The sequence below is a fragment of the Myotis lucifugus genome, unplaced genomic scaffold (assembly GCF_000147115.1).
Source record: "Myotis lucifugus unplaced genomic scaffold, Myoluc2.0 scaffold_0, whole genome shotgun sequence".
In the NCBI taxonomy this organism is placed as follows: domain Eukaryota; kingdom Metazoa; phylum Chordata; class Mammalia; order Chiroptera; family Vespertilionidae; genus Myotis; species Myotis lucifugus.
In genome coordinates this window covers 39135058-39146950 of record NW_005871048.1, presented here as the reverse complement: position 1 = coordinate 39146950, position 11893 = coordinate 39135058, and the positions used below count along the sequence as shown (strand labels likewise).

The window sequence follows — 11893 nt, the reverse complement described above, 5'->3', positions numbered from 1 at the left end:
ACATTAGAAAGATGGAAACAGTGTCTCCATCCACAGCAAAAAGCAGGTTTGCTTACAACCCTGGAAGGAATGTCTCTCTCCAGCTCACTGTAATTTAGCTGCATTTTCTAAGCACAGGTTCCTCTGTGGTGCAGCTGTCACCTGACTCCCTTTGGTCACCCTCTGGGACTTAGGGCTTGGGGTACCAGCACAGGAAAGTGCTGATATTCTGGCTATTGCTATTTCTGTGACTAATAAAGTCTTTTGTCTCTAACTCAGGAGTCTTGTATATTCTGCCAAAATCCATAAAACTATGGCAGGCTAACTTGTTAGCATAAAAATAAGGTAGAATCTCAGACCTTTCACAATTCAACACTAACTTTGATATTTCCTATAGAAAGGCAAATGTACTTTCCTTTTTATGAAATAGCTGAAGTCACATCTCAATATTAAATTCCAACTTCTTATAATTATAATTTGATTTACATCAGCTTACCAAATAAAGGGTTATAGTAAACTAAATCTGACACCTTCTACTTTTTAAAAAAATCATGCTGTTCTATTTTTATTTTACTTTGGCATATTTTTTACCTCTACACCGGCAGAGGCATCAAACACAGCCACTGCACCATCGAGCACCCTCAGGCAGCGCTCAACCTCCAAGGTAAAGTCCACATGACCTAAGAAAGAGATGAAACATGTAACACTTAAAACCTTAAAACAAAAACAAACAAACAAATGTGTTACTCAGCAATCCCACTTTGGGGATATATCTAAAAGAATCAAAAGGAGAGTATAAAAAAGATATCTGCACACCTATGTTCAGAGCAGCACTATTCACAATAGCCAAGAGGTGGCAGCAACCTTTATGTCCACTGATGGATAAATGGTACAGATACAAAATTTTGTATATATATGAAATGTGTTATCTATGTACAATGGAATACTATGCAGCCTTAAAAAGAAAGGAAATACTATCATATGCCACAGCATAAATGAACCTTGAAGGACTTTATGCTAAGTGACGTCAGCCAGTCACAAAACAACAAATATTGTATGATTCTACTAATATGAGGTATGTAAAGTAGTCAATTCCATAGCTATAGAATTAGAATGGTGGTTACCAGGAGTGGTAGGAGACAAAAAAGAATAATTGTTTAAAGGGTACAGAGTTTCAGTTCTACAAGATGAAAAAGTTCTGCCTGACCGGTTTGGCTCAGTGGATGGAGCATCGGCCTGCGGACTCAAGGGTCCCAGGTTCGATTCCAGTCAAGGGCATGTACCTTGGTTGCAGGCACATCCCCAGTGGGGAGTGTGCAGGAGGCAGCTGATTGATGTTTCTCTCTCATCGATGTTTCTAACTCTCTATCCCTCTCCCTTCCTCTCTGTGAAAAATCAATAAAATATATTTTAAAAAAAGATGAAAAAGTTCTGAAGATCTGTTTCACAATAATATCAATACACTTAACACTACTTAATCGTACACTTAAAAATCGTTAAGATGATAAATTTTATAGGTTTTTTACAATTTAAGAAAACACATATACAAACAAAACCCTGAAATGATACAGCATCACTGCTAGAACAGCACCATACCTGGTGTATCAATTAGATTGACTCTGTACCCCTTCCAATCAAACGTAACAGCAGCTGATTGAATAGTAATGCCTCTTTCTCGCTCTTGAGCCATGAAATCTGTCACTGTGTCTCCATCATCAACATCTAACCAGGAAAAAGATGACATACTTAAGCTTAACCGCAAGAGCATTTTCTTGGTACCTGATGTCTACCTAACAATTTAATTTTGCTTTAAAAATTATTCATAAAATATTTGGTTTAATATTTAGAGTCCTTAATCCAGCGGTTCTCAACCTGTGGGTCGAGACCCCTTTCACAGGGGTCGCCTAAGACCATCCTGCCTATCAGATATTTACATTACGATTCATAACAGTAGCAACATTACAGTTATGAAGTAGCTACGAAAATAATTTTATGGTTGGGTCACAACATGAGGAACTAACTGTATTTAAAGGGCCAGAAGATTGAGAACCACTGCCTTAATCCTTCTCTAAACAAATCCTTATTCTAGAAAAAGATCTTTCAGCATGATTAGCAATTTTCCCATAAAAATAATTTTTCTGTAACAATTGGGATTAAAATATACGAAATATTTTACTTTTACTGAACCATATACTTCTTTCATTTTTCCCTAGTTTAACTTTTATTTTTTAACTTTTTACTTTTTAACGTTAAGTTTAACTTTTAGTTTTCTTTATCTGATGTCGCTCACACCTGACCTCTTGACCCAAGGCAGAGCAGTGCAATGAAAGAGCACAGACAGACCCAGATTTAAATCCCAACTTTACCACTTACTCCTCTGTGATCTTGAACAAGTTGCTTAACCTATTTTGTGAAATCAGGCTAATAAAGCCAACCTTGTTGGGGTATTACAAGAATGAAACGAGACTATATATACATAAAGTACCTAGCTCAGTAAGTGTTAAGTAAATGGAACACTGTAAAGAAAAATTCCTCCCAAGTGATCCTTTATAAATGCTTATTACTAAATTTTCAAAAAAGGGGGGTGGGGTTGGATGGGAGGAATTTATTTATACAAATCCAAATAAAGTCTTGGTAGAACTTCTATAGCATAGAGTCATGAATAAAGTTCATCCTGATAACCAAAAAGTAATCTGCAATATAATAAATTAATTAATAAATTAAAAATAAATGAATGAATTTTTTCAAAATTCATTCATTTATTTTTTAAATTATAGTTATATTCAATATTATTTTTGTATTGGTTTCAGGTGTACAGAATAGTGATTAGACAATCATATACTTCACAAAGTGCCCCCCTCAACTAAGTGACCACAGCACCATACACAGTCATACAATATTACCTGCTATATTCCCTATGCTGTACTTTACACCCTGTGACTATTTTGTAAGTACCAATTTGTACTTCTTAATCCCTTCACCTTTTTCACCCATCACCCCAAACCCCTGCCCTAAAATTCTTAACATATATTTTATCCTGATTAAATTTATACAGTAAAATAAATGAAAAAAAGGACTTCCAGTCAAGATGGCAGAGTAGGTAAATACTGTTTGCCTCTTTCCATGACATCAAAATTACAATTAAATTCTAGAACAACCATCATTGAGAAGCACCTGAAGACTAGCTAAACAGAAGCCCTATAACTAAGGATATAAAGCCATGTTGAGACTAGTGGGTGGGGAAAGACACAGAATGGGCAGGTTCCACACCCAAAGTGGTTCCCTCTGAGGAGCAAGGAGTCCCAGCTGAACACGACTCCCTAGCCCAGGGCTCCAGTGCCAGCAATAGGGGTCCCATCACATACAGCTGTGAAAACCAGCAGGGACTGTGTCCGAGTGAAATGGAGGACAGCTGGAGACCTAGGCGTCCTCTTGAAGGGCCCACTTCCACTCACTCACTCACAAACTCATCTGCCCTGGGCTCCAACACAGGGGCAGCAGCTGGAAAAGCATCAGGAACGCCTGGGAGGAACTGAATTGGCTAGCTTTAGGGTGAGGGCTGAAGGAGCAGGGGTCTGGAAAGCTCTTGGAGATGCAAGCACTGGCAGGCGCACTGTTTCTTTGTTGAGCCCACCCCCAACCAGCAGGTATAGCGCAGGCAGGAACCGTATCTGTGCTCTCCATCAACCTGGCTACCACGGCTTGCCCTGCCTTGGTGATTACCTGAGACCTGCCTCACCCAACTGGTGCACACAACCAAACCTCTTCCAGCGGCTTTTTTAAACAAGTGGTTCTGCCTTGGTTCGACCTGCAGACTTTCCTAAAATCTCCTGAAGGTCCAAAACCCCAAACAAGCAGCAGCTGGCCTTGGTGTGCCTTAAACCTCTGGCTAAGTGGCCCCAAGCCCGGCACAAATGGTGACTGTTCTCAGCTTGCATTGTAACTCCCATCCGGTGACCACAGTCTGGCATAAACAGTGACCAGTCTTGCTTTGGAACACCGCTTCAACTAAGTGACCACAGCCCAGCACAAGTGGCAGCTGGCCTCAGCTCACGTCGTAGTGCCACCAAAGGGCCCCAAGCCCAGACTATGGCAGACAGCCTCGGTTCACAGCACAGCCTCTCCAAAATGCCTCTAAGCCCAGCATAAATGCCAACCAACCACAGCTTAGTTTGTAGCTCCTACCAGGTAGATCCAACCTGGGCACAAACTGCAGCTGACCTTGTCCAGCACCAGTCTCTCCCAAGAGCTTCAAGAACCAACACATCTGGTGGCCAGCTTCAGAACACACCAGAGCACTACCCACGCCGCTCCACAAACAACACACAAGAATGGTGGACTCGGCCATCACCAGAGCCCCACTAACATTTCACCTAAAAGAACTAGAAAAAGAACAACAAAGCCCAATGTATAAAAAAAAAAGCAAAAAAAACAACAAAAAAAACCCAATGTCAGAAGGAAGGAAATAATAAAAACTAGAGAAGTAAATGAAACAGAGAACAAAAATAGAAATATTGATGCAGTAAAGAGCTGGTTCTTTGAAAAGTTAATAAAATTGACAAACCACCCTGACCGGTTTGGCTCAGTGGAAGAAGAACACTGAGGAGGATTGGAATCTCCATTTGAAATGCACTCTGAGAAAAGATTACAAGAATCCAAAGAAATGGTTCCCAATACAGTGTACTTCAAAATCACTGCAGAGCTTTGGAAAAAGATACTCATTTCCACTTATGACCTCCATTGTAAATTTCAAAACAAACTGTTTTACCAGTAATAAAGAAAGGCACTTCATAATGATAAAAGGGTTAATGATAAAAGGGTTGATTCATCAGAGAAACGTAACAATCATAAATGTGTAACATCCAGGCCATACCAGACTTGTTGAAGCTTAATTTCCAGAGTGGAGTAAGGGCATGGTTATGTAAAAACAAAAAAAGCTACATGGGGTTTGAAATGTGAATGCCTGATCAAGAACAACAGTTTTTGACATGTTATAATTAAAAAATAAATCCAAAACTTAGGTAAAGACTACTACTACTGTGGAGTGAAAATTAACAAAATCCTTTATTTCTCTGCATGATAATTTGACCTCTGGTTAACTGTTTGGTTCTTTTCTTCTAGAAAACAGAAGTATGTCAACTATGTAGCTAGGCACACAACTTTTAGGAAAAATTTTGATTGGTAAGCTACACCTGAATTGGAAGAACTATAAATGAAGTATATATACCTGATGGAGATACATAGTTTTAGGTTTCCCTGAGTAGGCCATGGCATGTCCCTTGTGGGAAACCCTGAAGGTAGTCCAGGGAGCTGTAAGAAGAGAGATTCATTTCTAGAGGGCATAAGTCTTCTAAGCCAGAGTGGCTCCTATGAATCTTGTTACCTTGCAATTAAGCAATCACTGTTGGCCAAAGACAACAGTTCCCAGATATCCATGTAGGCTGCTTTTAGAACTCCTACAAAAGAAACACCTTTTGCTGGTCTGCTGGTAAGTTATGGTTTCTGCCCTACAGCTTGAATAGGCCAGTAGCCCACACTGTGGCCTAAGACAGTCTCATGAGTCTGAATATTTAGTTGAACCTAGAAAGACCCTTTTGTGGGTGTAGCAACTACCTTATTTGTATGCTGTGGTTTAGATAATAGTGCCTCCATGCCATACTCAAGATCTCTGGGTTGACTTCTTAATCAAAATATTTTCCAATGATGTTTTTGCTAATGGGGGATAGGGAGAGGAGGAATCCATTCTAACCTCCCAGTGATCTTGTGTATCCAGAATAGTACAATATTCTTTCTGTGGTGGTAGTTTTGCCTGCATCAATATGAGCCATAATTCCAATATTACGGATTCTGTTTAAAAGGGAGAAAAAAAAAGACATGTGTTATCAGGTGGACATTACTAAAACTGTAAAACCCAAATATGCTGTGCAAATTTTGAAGCTGGTGTAAAAATTAGAAAATATATCACGACCACAGTATTCTGACAAAATAAGTGTCAAAAGAACTAACTACAATCTTATAAATATCTTACATTTATTTCTATGAAAAGTGTGCTCTTCCTACATTAAAATTATTTTCTTTCAATTGTGAAAATAGCTTCTAAGATACATAACATGTACTTATAATAAGGTAGGGCAAAAGTAACAGAAATGAGAGCATTTACTAACAATGCTGATTAAGCCCAGGAGAGAAACCTGTAACTTTTCATGGTAGCCTATGGAAAAGACAGTATCAATGAAAAGACAATACTTACTTAGCTATAGGAGGATTGATGATGGAACGAAGAGATTTGATATCATTTCCTATTAAACCTAATGAAAAAAAGGTTTAAAATTAAACTGTTTAGGAAATTTTCCTTTAATTTATAGATGAAAGAAATTAATTTTAAGCAAATACTGTAATTCTAATTAAAGTAAAATCTAAGCTAAATAGAAGTCTCATTTACCTAAAATTTTCCTGAAATTTCTAAAGAAAGGCTATATATGCAATAAAACGTAAAGTTTTTAAACAATTTCTAAATCACATCCTTCGAAAAATATAGATTTACCCCAATCTCTGCCATACCTACAATTCCATAATAGAGCTGTAGATTAAGAACTAATGCTCATAAAATTATCTTAAGGCAGTATATCTTGAACTAAAGAAAAATATAAAATGCAGTCCTATAAGCCTGCATTGTCAAGACTTGAAAAGATAAGCACTCCTCATAACAGCTGATGATGAATTTCTGTACAACTTGGAACTACCTTCCTTCAGCAATCCCAAGGACAAAATACCTTTAGAGTCAGGCTGGGAGGTGCTACTGAACAGAAGCTATAATAATCTAACACTTCTAAAAGGCCAAGTAGCATTTCTGGAATAAAAAAGTCCATAATGACTTACTCTGTTTAACTCTATGTTAACCAGAAATGTACCAGAAAATCAATTTACAAAATATTATATTTTATTGATAACATTAAAACAACAATGCACTTACATTTATAAATATAATCTAGACCTTCCTGCTGTTTAAACCAGTTTCCCCAAATTTCTATAATAAGAATTGTATATTTTGGAAACCTCATGGAGATTTGAAGATGGAAAGATAATCTGTATTGCTACAGATAATTTTGCATGAGCAAAATACGGCAACTTAGATTCACACCAATAATGCAGGCCATTAAATTCACATGCCCTTACAAGTCACAAAGACAATCAGTATTTTTACTCTGTTTTTCTCACGTGACAAAGATGGGTAATGAGAACAAAAGAATGAAACTAGTTTCATCAACAAAGATGGGTAATGAGAACAAAAGAATGAAACTAGTTTCATCAAGTCTCCCATATGCTTGCTTACATCAAACACAAGAAGAACATTCAGCATTGGGAGCAGTCAGTTCCTTGGGCTCCCAGCTTTTATTTTTTCTATTTTTAATTTCAGATTGTAGATACAAAATAATTAGCCATTTATATGCAATAAATATTAATATTTCAAGAAAAATTATTTTAGCCATTTATATGCAATAAACATTAATATTTCAAGAAAAATGATTTTAAATATAATATTACTGCAAATAACAGGATTACTTCTATTATATTCTAAAATATTTTTTTCTCTGGCTCTATTTTTGTTCATCAGTTTATGTTGTTCTAAAATATTTTTTTCTCTGGCTCTATTTTTGTTCATCAGTTTATGTTGTTCATTATATTCCACAAATGAGTGAAATCATGTGACATTTATCTTTCTCTAACTGGCTTATTTCACTTAGCATAATGCTCTCCAGGTCCATCCATGCTAATGGTAAGAGTTCCTTCTTTTTTACAGCAGCATAGTGTTCCATTGTGATGTACCAGTTTTTTAATCCACTCATCTGCTGATGGGCATTTAGGCTGTTTCCAAATCTTAGCTATGGTGAATTGTGCTGCTATGAACATAGGGGTGCATATATCCTTTCTGATTGATGTTTCTGATTTCTTGGGATATATTCCTAGAAGTGGGGTTATTGGGTCAAATGGGAGTTCCATTTTTAATTTTTTGAGGAATCTCCATACTGTTTTCCACAGTGGCTGCACCAGTCTGCATTCCCACCAGCAGTGCACGAGGGTTCCTTTTTCTCTACATCCTCTCCAGCACTTGACATTTGTTGATTTGTTGATGATAGCCATTCTGACAGGGGTGAGATGGTACCTCATTGTTATTTTGATTTGCATTTCTCAGATGATTAGTGAGTTTGAGCATGTTCTCATATGTTTCTTGGCCTCTTTCAAAAAGTGTCTATTTAGGTCCTTTGCCCTTTTTTGAATGGATTATCTTCCTTTTGTTAAGTTGTATCAGGCTCCCAGCTTTTAATAGCCTATTAGCTACCCTAAACTATCCCAGATAGAGAGTTAACCAAACTACTTCTCAAGAACCTTCAAAATAAATTATTCTGGTAAAGCTCTATTTACAGAAAATACTTTTGTATAAAAACCAGAAATGTACTAGAAAATCAATTTTCAGCAAGAGCACTCTACAAGTAGACTCACCTGCTACACTTTTGAGCCAGCTACTAAAGCTGATTCAACCCTTCCCTTCATTCGGCTTATTAGGATGACCAGCAGATGAGGAGCATGAATGTCTATTGGTGTTCCCTCCTGACATCTATCAGAATACTCCCTACTCCTAATAATCTCAATAGCCAAGAAGTAAAAGGAGCCACTATTTCCAAAATGGTTGGAGACGCTTACAAATGAGAGAGACTGGGGAAGGGGAGGAGAAAGAAGGAGAAGGAAGAGGAGGAAAGGGAGAGAGGACGAGGAGGGGTCAAGGAGAGAAGGAGGAAAGAAAGTAGAAAAAGAGGGAAGAGGTAGAGAGAAGCAAGCAAGCAAGCAATGTAAGTAAAATGAGAAGAATCTAACAGTATTACCTGGCAGGGAACTGTAACTTCTTCCAAGAGCCACAAGTGGCTTTATTCGTTTTAAACTTGCTCTCATTCTAGAGCAATACATATTCTAGTGAGGAGAAAAAGAAACGACATTAACTTTGTTAGCATGACTCATTACAGTAGTTTTAACATTGTAACTATGTTTGTCAGAGGACAAAATACTTTAAATCTCCTTAAAGCAGTCCCAATTTATTAACTCCAATTCTTTTTAAAAGTGACAACCCAAATTATACTACAGGAAAGACAAAGAATAAAATTAATACTAGTTTGCTATTTTAAGCTGACCTTAGACGCCAGTTCTCCTAGACCTGCAGCATTATCATCACAGAGAACTTACAGAAAGACAAGCTCTCAGGACCCACTCCAAACAAGGGAACCAGATGCTGTGGAGATGGGGCAGAACAATCGGTGTTATAACAAGCTCTCCAGGTGATGCTGATAGCTACAGTTTGAGAACCAAAATCCTGAAGTTTCCAGAGACTCATTAATGTTAAAAAGGTCTCTCACCCTGGCTACTCCTTCAACTGCAAAGAGCTGGTGGGGGTCATAAACTCTAAAACTATTGGATGTTTTCAGGATTTAAAAGAGTGCCTACACATTAGAATCACCTGGAAACCTTTTAAAAAACATTTGGGCCCTAGGTTTCGTTCAGTGGATAGAGCGTCTGCCTGTGGACTGAAGGGTCCCAGGTTCGATTCCGGTCAAGGGCACATGCCCGGGTTGCAGGCTCCATCACCAGTTGTGGGGGAGTGTGCAGGATCCTCTCTCATCATTGATATTTCTATCACTCTCTCCCTCTCCCTTCCTCTCTGAAATCAATTAAAAAACAAAAAAACAAAAAAACATTGGGGTGGGGGAAGAAGGGGCTGGCATTTTAAAAAGTTGCCCAGGTATCTTCGAATGGTCCCACATAGATACTGAATATTCTCCATCCCAATTTATACTTGGACCACTAGATACACATTTAATGGCTGACAATGTATTTGGAATTGTTACAGTTAAGAGTATGTAATGATTTGGGGCTGCCACAAACTGCCTTTTATATCATCATGGAATATAAAAGCTTGTGCCTTCTATATTATTTCTTCATTAGTTACCAAGTTTCTAGCAATAAAGCACTATTATCCTAAGAAAATATTTTAAAAGTAAAGAAGAAACTCAAAGCTATTAAAATTTTCACCAAGGTGATCAAGGTAAGACAGTGTGTGTAATCTGAAAGCATTAGCAATGAAAACACTGGAGAAAAACTGTAATTGTTTGGGCCACTAATGACCTCAAAATGGAATACTGAAATAGATATTCTTCAAAATACTGCAAAGGTGATTTTAAAGCAGTAAAATGAATTTATAAACTAATGATAAGGCATGCTTCTTCTTGGTTACAGGTTCTCCCATACCTGTAAAAAGATAAATTATATATATATATAATCTCCCCTTTGGGAAATAAAGTAAATGAAGTATATTTAATTTTACAAGAAAAACTTACACAAATGGGCAAGCTGGATATTTTCTTATGATTCACTGCAAATATCCTCAAGTTGGACAACATCTTGGCCCTCTAAACTATTATCCTCTGAAAAAGAAATATACAAGATTATAAAACTAAGTTTACATATTCCATGTCAGTAATACATATGTAAGTAAGGCATATGTAGATATGTGGTAAAAACGTATTACTTTTAAAAAGTAGGAACAATATTTTTAGCTATCAAAAACAATGCATCTTTCAGAAAATGGAAATTCTGACTAAACATGAGGAATACAGTTCCAAGATTAAAATGTTCCTTGTTCTTTTCAACATGCTTTTAATTCTTCAAAAAAATATATAGACAGTATAGAAAAAGATTTATTGAAATTATAAAAATATATCATACCAACCAAAATTTTTATGTAAAATGTATAGAATTAAGTATAGAAAGGTTAAACATCTACCTACATGTTGGTAATTTCTCATTGGTAGTATAACTTTTTTATTTATCCGTATATTCTGATTTTTTCTACCATAAATATATAAAAAAAATACAAAAGCAAGTCCTCTTCTATAATTATAGAAACTAAGCATCTTTAGTTTTAAAACATATTTACTAAATATGTTTTAGTAAATGTTCTCTATGTTTCGAGTACACTATAAAAGCTATGAGAAATGCATGGAAACATTTGATTGGATGGAGAGACAAAAACAGATAGGGTTAAACCAGAGTGCCCAATATTATGTAAGAAGCCATGTCAAAAGACTATTATTCCTCTTAAATTTGCTTTTTTCTGTATCTTAAGACAGAAATATTCACCATCCATATTCAGGAAGTCACCAAATCCTTTTGATTTTACTTCCTAAATATATCTTGAATCCACTCCCTCTTCTTCATTTCTAACGCCAAAGTGCAAGATGTTTGCAAAATCATGCATGTTAGATCTCTTCTAAAATAGAACAATGGATTCTAACATAACAGAACAGAAAAAGTTGACTAGTATGATTTGCTTTCACATGGCAACTAACCTTTAAGAAACTATCACTTGTCAAAGCCTACTACAGCGTCCACAATTTTCTGAAAAGATAATTAAAATAATCTTTCCTTTCCCAATCATATATACATGCATGTATAAGGCTGAATCTTCTTACACTTCACCCAAAAATTTTTTAAAAAGATATATAGTAACATAAATACAGAAGCAGGAATGAGATGCCAGCTGTTTTCTACTAAATCAGACATTAAAGCAGTGGTTGTCAACCTTGGCTGCACATTAGAATCACCTGGGAATCTTTTTAAAATCCTGATTTCTGGGCCTCAACCTCCGCAAATTCCGTTTCTTTGTTACTAAAAGAGTGCGCCCCAACCATAAACACAGCTCATCTGATTTGAGGAGGGGGAGGCCGAGAAAACCCGGATCCTACTAGGTATTTCGAGTTGCTCTACAAAAGACAATCCTGGTTGACGAACACCTGTCATTAATGGCAGAGGAAGCGGATAAGGCCGGAACAGTTATCTCTTTTGCGTTCAGCTAACAATACTTTTC

The 11893-nt window shown here is 36.8% G+C and overlaps 1 protein-coding gene across 1 annotated transcript in view; it reads right to left on the bottom strand.

Moving 5' to 3' along the window:
• The window catches only part of GFM2 (G elongation factor mitochondrial 2), a 41325-nt gene that overhangs the window by 27592 nt on the left and 1840 nt on the right, over positions 1 to 11893 (bottom strand). The window contains 6 exon segments of the mRNA XM_014451666.2: positions 571 to 659; positions 1576 to 1701; positions 5729 to 5826; positions 6230 to 6287; positions 8862 to 8946; positions 10365 to 10451. Coding sequence (XP_014307152.1) covers positions 571 to 659; positions 1576 to 1701; positions 5729 to 5826; positions 6230 to 6287; positions 8862 to 8946; positions 10365 to 10427 — 519 coding nt within the window. The 5' untranslated portion in view covers positions 10428 to 10451.